Raw genomic sequence first — 7964 nt, 5'->3', positions numbered from 1 at the left:
AGGGAAGCACAAGGCTGATTGATCCTGGAGTGCTATACATCCACTGCAAAGGTGTGCGAGGAAAACCACACGTCGTCTGCATATGGTCTATCTTGCTCAAGATAATAATCCTACCTTCTGTGACCAATAGGCTTTATACACTTTTTTACCAGAAGAGAGGAAAACAGATATGGATCAACAAGCTTTCAAGACACGTAGGAAGTTTTTCACAGTTTAAAGAGGTCCCAGGGTTTATGCATTGAAACAAAGTAAATGGAGAAATGGTTAACCGAACTGAAGCAAAAAATAGGCAAGTAACAGCAAGATAGAGTGGAGAAATGCTGAATTCCATGAGACTAACTGTTAAATAAAGCAGGCAGAATTTGTCCAAGTTTCACCTTACAGGTCACAATTTTTTCAAGTAATGTTAGATATGTGTCTCCCTTTCTTAATAGCTGGACTTTAAAGAAAATTATCTGGAACACACGCATACACACGTGTATGTCCATGCGCATGTGTATCTATATGTGTGTGTATACCTATGTCTACATTAGTACTTGGTATTTCTTAAGAGTTTTAATTTGTTCAATTCAACTGGTTCTTTAAAAGGCCAAGTGACACAAAATATTATGGAAGGTTGTGTTTTTTCTGATTTTTTTTTTTAAGAGATAAATAAAGAAAGACACGTGAATTCCTGGGGGGGGGGGGGGGGGGGTGGGAAGGGAATCAGATCTGAAACTGAACAATGTTAGTTGCACATATTGTCAGGCAAATATATATTTATGCAGGACAAATTCCAGTGTCTAGTATTGGTTCACTACATAGTCTGCTGAACTCTCTTTCACCCATCAACCCAGCTTATGCCAGCTAAAAAATTAAAAAATAAAAATAAAATAAAATAAATAATCATATTTTTAACAACAAAGGAACCCTGCTTACATTAAAATTCTGTGTTAGTATTTTATGTTCAGTTAAGCCAATGAAGGAAAGCTGTGGCAAAGCAAACAAGTATAAAAAGCAAATAATTTTATTCCGTTTACTATGGGTAAAAGATGGTTAGCTCAGTCTGACTAATAAACTGACTAATGAGCAGCTTCAGCTCCCAAGTAAGTTAAACTCCCTCTAATGGCAACTGAGTAAAGAACAGAGTCTGAAAAAGTGAAAAGCATTTCAACACATTTGAAATATATTGTCAGGTAAGCAAAATCTGGTTACTAGGAATGCTTTTGAAAGGTGAAACTTTAGCTAGTGTCCAAGATTCTGTCAAGTTAAAACAAAGTTGTTTATATTCCTGAAATAGAAAGTTTTAGTGGATTTTACAAAATATGTTATGCAAAATGCACAAGTTATGTAAAATGCATTAAATAGTGTTTTCTCCAAGCAAAAGACAGACCTTGTTGCTTTAGCAAAGTGACTGGAAATAGCAACAAATAAAAGTGGCTGAGAAAATCACCCATGGCAGATGACTCATCTCACCCATGAAGAGGGACCTGCCTGTCAGTGACACCACTCCCAGTATAAACACTAAACACTTTCAGAGATACTTACGGAAGGAGTTGTTCATGGGTTCATATTTATTTGTGGCAAAATAATCATTTACGTTTTATGGTGAGTGTGATAAAATCAGAAAATATTACATTCTGCTCACAAATACCGAACTGAAATTGTCCTTAGAAAATAATAAAGATTAGGAACAAATCACATCCCTTTGAACTGAGTGAGCTGGATTAAACAGCTGAGTTTAAACTGAATGTTTGATGGATTAAAGGGTTAAGGAAGAAAGGTAACGTAGGGACTAGCAGTAAGTAGAAGTGGTAACAGTGAAAAACTTTAACAGGGAAAAACTTTAAAAATAATTAATTTAGAAAGCTTCAAGCTCAGTCATTATGAGAGCTGGCAATGCCTTTTCCTGTAGCCTTAATGGTTACCTCAAGGTACCAGGTAAATTCTACTGGCTGATCTCATTTATTTCTACTATCCCAGTAGAAGGACGTAGAATTACAAAACTAAGAGATTATGACTTGATTTCTCATTAGCAGTGAGGATTCTGTACATCATTTTTACAGCATGAAGGTCATTTCAATTACCACTGCACAAGAATCTCAGACTCCTGCTGGTCAAAGGTGAAACTCATTTAGAATGGGTGGAAATTGAGAGGAACAAGCAAAGTCATCTGAATACATATATTAAAATAAATAAATTAAAAAAAAAAAAAAAACTCTTTTATTCAAAAACTGAATTTAAAAAGAAATAGACTTCTTATTCAATATCTCACTACGGCCACTCTCCTCAAACATAATCCAGTAACTCTTCTGCTTTAGAAACTTTTGTAGGGAGACATGAAATAAGCCACTCTTTATCCTAGTATGCACTTCCCATGTAGAGTAAGAAAGGCATTTGGAATCTGATCCAAAATGAATGTAATAAATGTCCTCCAATTCACACTATGCCCCTGCACCTCTTCTTAGTTATTGAAAGTTCAAAGCAGGGAGCACTTACTCCATCAAGACAACTTAGTAAGTACATGGATAATAGCAGATAAAAGAACACATGTTCTGAAAGTAGCGCATACTTGTCTGCAAAAGACTACAGACAAAACTGAGATCAGGAGATATTATTGGTGTGGCAAAGAGTATCTGTGCTTATAGGCAATCTCATTTTATTGAACAGTTTGAAGTGCTGCTTAAAAGAACACTTTACAGTCTACATGCAGTTTTAATTTTAAAAAATATATTCTTTTTCCTCAGAAAACATGCAAAGTTATGTACATCATTTTAAGAAAATTTAAAAAAAAAAAAAAAAAAAGAAAAAGGATTACCATTTACAGTAGAAATTCCTCTTTACAGATCTTTTAAGAGAAAAAGCAGGCAGTAGCAATTTTGCAGAAGACAAGACATACAAACTCTCTACACGGAAGGCATAATTTATTTATTGAGAGACATTAGCAACTGCAGAAGAAGGTCGTTTAAGGATGGATTCAACTGAAAATGACAGTGGCTCAGTTGTTGAAAGTTTTGTTGTGGCCTGTTTTGGCCCAAAGAAGTCTTTTGCACATTTGTCTATTGTGAACTTGCACTTTGGGTTCTCTTTGATGCTGCAATCTCTGTATTTCTTAGATGCTTCTTCAGAAGTCTCTTTCACAAATGATGTTCTCAGCTCTGCTCCTGATTTGTCTGGAAATGTCTGTGGGAACAGCGACTGAAAGGGATTGTATTTGAGTGGCAGAGGGGGCTTGGTAGTATTTTTGCTGACCTTGCTTAATACCTGTTCTTGAGGAGCCAGAGAATCCTTATCAGAAATCTGAGAGAAAGTCCTTTTTGGAGGAGAGAAAGCTGACCTCTCCCGAGCTTCCTGAGGAAGGCACTGTATCTCGCTACATGACTGCTGAATGTCTTGCGTGTGGGTCAGTATGAGTGCATTTTCCAGTTTCGGAGGCATGATATCCTGCTCAGTGTTTGGACAGTCCTGGATCTGTGAGACCTTGGCATCCCAACCTGCCCCAGGTTTGAGAGCTTGGACCGTAGTAGCATTTAAGAGACATTGCTGGTAGAGGAGAGCATCGCTAATGGGGCCACATTTCGGCCACACTAAGAACCTAGAAGACAGGGGATATTGCCTGTAGGTAGCAGCTACACTGACATTTGAAGAAATCAGTTCCATGTTGCCAGATCCTGAATACTGCATGGTTAGATCGAGGCAGGTTGGTAAAAAGTTGCAAAACTCCTTGTTTGGAGCATCAGCTTGAGCAGGGTTGAAAGCTGTTTTGTATGAGTTGTATTCAGCTCCGTGCACCATGCGGTTAGGGAGAAAGAGGGCAGCTGCTTGTGTAGCTTCCATCATCTCTCTTTCTTTATACTCTCTCTCTAGCATAATGTTCTCCAGCTCTTTATCAGCAAAAGCCCGTCTCTTTCTCATCCTGTCACTTACAGGGGGTGGCAAGGGTGAACTCCCTCCCAAGTACGGGTCTGCTGGAATAGGACGGTAACCTAAAACAACAAAGCAGCATTAGGAATGGAGTTGTGTAAGAAAAACAAAGTCGTGTTTGTAAAAAGGCTCGGTTTGGAGCCAGCCCCACCGGGCACTGAGCACTTGCTGCAAACCCCATGCACTATCAGCTCCTGCCAAAGTCACCGCGCCTCAGCAGCTCAGCTCCCTGCACAATCAAGCACGTTCAGGACAAGTTTTTCCGTGCAGACAAGCAAGCCCCACTACTCTGACATGTGTAGCCTCCTTCGGAGAGCTGAACAGTGACTTACAACAGCAACTCCAAAACAGCAGGCTAAGTGGAAAAAAAAAAAAAAAGGCAAAACCCTGCTATGCATTATGACTGGTATTGCATCATGCAGCTTAAGGAGGTAAACTTTTTTAATAAATATGGAAAATCAAATATTTCATTTATTCTGAACTAAAAAAAAAAAAAGAACTAAAATAAAACAAAAGTCCAGCACATTTAACTAACCAGATTCATTTAATTGTAACTGATAGGGTCCAATCCTGTTTGCTCTACCCACACAAGTAATCCCATTGAATTAATGGAATTGATTACATGAGTAAGGAGAACAGGATTTTGCCTCTTTTCACTCCCACTCCTCTCACAGGAGTTTCCCCGTTGCCAAGTAAGATATCTATACCTATAGCTGCTGCCATTTCTATTCTCTAAAGATGAATCATTATGAACATATTGTTACAGACGGTAGAAAATTCCAAGGAGAACTAGGAGAAAAGAAAAAGAAAGTTAAGGTAAATTAGAGGAAAGATTTTTTTTAAAGAGTGAATTGTAGAAAAAAAAAAAAGAGGTTTCTAACAGAACAAAATTGTAATTGCACAGTTTAAGAAAAGAGCTTTCTGTTTTGAAAAGAATGAAAAGCTATATTTGAGAACTGCAGTGATTCACTGTACAAGGATACAATTTGGAAAGTAATAAAAGCAGACATGAAAAATAAATTTGGGCTTGATCTGAAGAGACAGAGAACAGAAAATACACCCTCTCACTAAAATAGAGATCTTTAAAGCATCCTGCTTCTGCAGTTACAATTTTCAGCAGGAAAAAAAGGGGACAGCCAGTTATGTATATCTTACGCTTGATAATGCAGTAATCAGGGCCGCTGTGTTAAGATATCAGCTTGAAATGAAAACGAGTTGATCTACCCGTGAGCAGACAAACACTCCCGCGAAGGAATTACCCCGCACGGCACAACAGCAGCGCCGGGTAGCCACGTAAAAAGCATGCCAGCGTGTGACAGTAACTCTCGGATTTCAAGATGCCCTTGCTAACATCTCAGGCATTATTTGGGGGTTCGGGGAGGGGGCTGCCAGCCGCAGTTCTGCCACTGCGACCCTGCCACGTCGATCCCCTCCACGGGGCACGCTTTTGGCCGCGGTGAATTCCGCCCGTGTCGGAGCGGGGCTGCCGTGGGGCCCGGGGGCTTGGCCCGGGGGAAGGCGGCGAGGAGGGGTCTTACCTTCCAGGATGCTCTTGGCCAGGAGGCTGGGCGTCCGGACGTGCCTCTGGTAGACGGCTTTGCGCTCCAGGCTCGCCGGCTTCCCGGCCAGCCCCTTCTTGTCCTAGGAAAGCGGGCGGGCAGCGCTGTCAGCCCGGGGCCGCCCGCCCGGCCCCGTCCCGTCCCGTCTCGCCCCGTCCCGTCCCCGCCTCACCTCGGTGGCCTGCTGGCGGCGGAGAGCCACCTGGGCGGCCATCACCCGCTGCCGCTCCACCACCAGGAGGCAGTTGGCGCACTGGCAGTCCCGCCAGCGGCAGAAGCGCTTGTGGCCCTTGAGGCATGACACCACGCCGTGGTTGCGGCACCGGGCGCACTTGGGCGTGCGGCTCAGCTTCCGCGGCTCCCCGGCACCAACACCGCCGCTCCGCCGCGGGGCCGCTGCCCCCGCCGCCTCCTCGCCTTCCTCCTCCTCTTCCTCCTCCTCCCGCGGCGCGCCGGGGCCCTCGGCCGCCTCCCCCTCCAGGCTCTCCACGTCGATCTCCCAGTCGCCGGCGGCGCGTCCCTCGGACATGGCTCCTCGGCGGCGCGGCTGCAAACACAGGGGTCAGGCCGCCCGCCCCCGATGGGCTGCCCCCGGGCGGCAGGTCCCGCCGGGCACCCCGCCGGCTGCTTGCCGGGTGCCTGTCTGGTGCCAGCCGGGGGCACCCCGGGGTGCCGCCGCTCCCCGCACAGCCCGGTGTGAGCCGCGCCGAGGAAGCCTATGCTCCGCACCCCGAGCTTCCCCCACTCTCCCCTTCGCACCGCGGTTGCAACTTACCCCAGTCAAGCGCCCGGGGGGCCGCCAGGAGGCGCAGGCAGCCCGCGGGGGACCCGGCTGGCACGGACAGCGCTGCCCGACGACCACCGGGGGGGCTTGGCCGCAAGGCTCTCAGGGTCGTCGCGCCGTCGGGTGGCAGCCGGGTGCGGGGCTGCTGCTGCTGCTGCTGCTGCCGCCGCCACCACCGGAGTGGCTGTCGCGGGGATATCGCAGGGATGTCGCCGTCACCGTCCCGTCCCGCGGCGCCCGCCCCGCGGCACAGCGCCCGCCGCCCCGGCCCCGCCGCGTTATCAGCACCGCCCGCGCCGCCCATTGGGCCCGCGCCCCGCGGCCGCCGCCCTGATTGGCCCGCGACGCCTTCGCCCCGCCCCCCCGGAAGGGGGGCCCGACGCCCACCCATGGGTGCTACCGTGGGGCGGGGGGCGCCGCTGCCCCATCACCCCCCAAAACCACCCCCGGCACCGCATAGACGAGTGGGCAGCAGGCGGGCGGCGCAGTGGGACCTGCGTTTTAGGGCCTGGAGGGGAGCAAATAAATGGGAAAAAAATGTGGAAAAAAAAAAAAAAAGGGAAAATTTTGAAAAAATTGGAAAAAAATGGTAAAAAACGTGGAAAATGGGAAAAAAAAAGGTTCGCGCGCGGAGGTGTCGGGCAGCAAGCCTCAGCCCCGCGGGAGAGGGGGTGCCCGGGTGTCGGGACGGCGGGGGTGCCGTGGGGAAGGGGGGATGAACACCTCGGTTTTCGTTCGCCGTGGTTCCCGTGGCTTGTCCCGTTCAAAGGGAGGGAATTGGTGGAAATCGCTGTTTTTTTTCGAGGCTGAAAACTCAGCGGAATCTGTGCGGTTTCCCTGCCCTATCGAGAATCGAGAGGGGCAAAAGTATTCGTTTACTTCTTAACATCCCTTAGCGGCATTTCCGACAGAGCACTCAGCTGTTGAATAGCTCTCTGCAGCCGCTGCCTGCCGGAGGCTGCTGTTCGGAAATTGCGGAATGCCGCTCGTCTCCAAAATCGGGGAGAGATCGAAATGGTAACGCACGGAGTCTTGGTCGTACTGCCCGCGAGGTTGTAGAGTGCGGTGCAAACAGGGACAGAAGTGCACAGAATACGCCTCGGCCAGCTTGTGCACCGGGCAAAGGAAGAAAGAGCTGGTGAATATAAACAGGATGTCCCCAGAAAATAAATAATAATAATAATAATAATAATAAACGGGGCACCTCGTAAGCACCAGTTCCCCACCAGCGCAGAAAAGCTAACGATATGTAGGACGTACAACCAAACCCTTCCTGCTGGAAGGGAAAATGTCGTAGTTTCCCCGTATGCTGATAAGTGCGCGCACACAGTGAACGCGCACCCCCGCTCCCGGTGAGCGCACAGACCGGCTGCCGGCCGCGGGGGAGCCCCGGGTCCCCGGCAGCGGCGGGACCCGTCCCTGCCTCCCGGTGCGGGCAGCCGGAGCTCGACCGAGGTGTCTGGGCACCCCACGGGCACCCCAAGTCCCGGGGCAGCTTTTGTGCCCCTCGAGTCTCACCGCGGAGTGCTCAGGTTGGGAGAGGGAGGAGAGGGAAGCGCATCCCCGACGGCAGGTATTATTCATTCCCAAAGAGAGCCTGGCTACTGTTTGACTTACAAGCATGACTAAAAGGCAAATACCCGAGGAATTCCACTTTCCCCCTTCAGGTCCCTCTTAAAAGGCACAAGCATGACAAAGGACCTGCTAGGTTAGGAAAC

At 47.9% G+C, this 7964-nt stretch overlaps 1 protein-coding gene across 2 annotated transcripts; it reads right to left on the bottom strand.

The window, feature by feature from the left end:
- Positions 1–2621: 2621 nt before the first annotated feature.
- On the bottom strand, positions 2622–6478 carry DMRT2 (doublesex and mab-3 related transcription factor 2). 2 transcript variants are annotated; one of them, XM_084504805.1, is made up of 4 exons: positions 6238–6478; positions 5635–6009; positions 5442–5544; positions 2622–3965 (listed from the first exon to the last, which is right to left on the bottom strand). In XM_084504805.1, the coding sequence occupies exons 2-4, from the start codon at positions 5989–5991 to the stop codon at positions 2908–2910; spliced, it is 1518 nt and encodes a 505-aa protein (XP_084360931.1). In that variant the 5' UTR covers positions 5992–6009; positions 6238–6478; the 3' UTR covers positions 2622–2907. The 2 variants fall into 2 exon arrangements, with proteins under 2 accessions (XP_084360931.1, XP_084360932.1); XM_084504806.1 differs by lacking the exons at positions 5635–6009; positions 6238–6478 and adding an exon at positions 4611–4692 and having other exon boundaries at positions 5442–5511.
- Positions 6479–7964: the final 1486 nt, after the last annotated feature.

Source organism: Aythya ferina (genome assembly GCF_964211825.1).
Source record: "Aythya ferina genome assembly, chromosome: Z".
In the NCBI taxonomy this organism is placed as follows: Eukaryota; Metazoa; Chordata; class Aves; order Anseriformes; family Anatidae; genus Aythya; species Aythya ferina.
The sequence above is the reverse complement of the archived record's forward strand: the minus strand, read 5'-3'. Positions and strand labels throughout refer to the sequence as shown.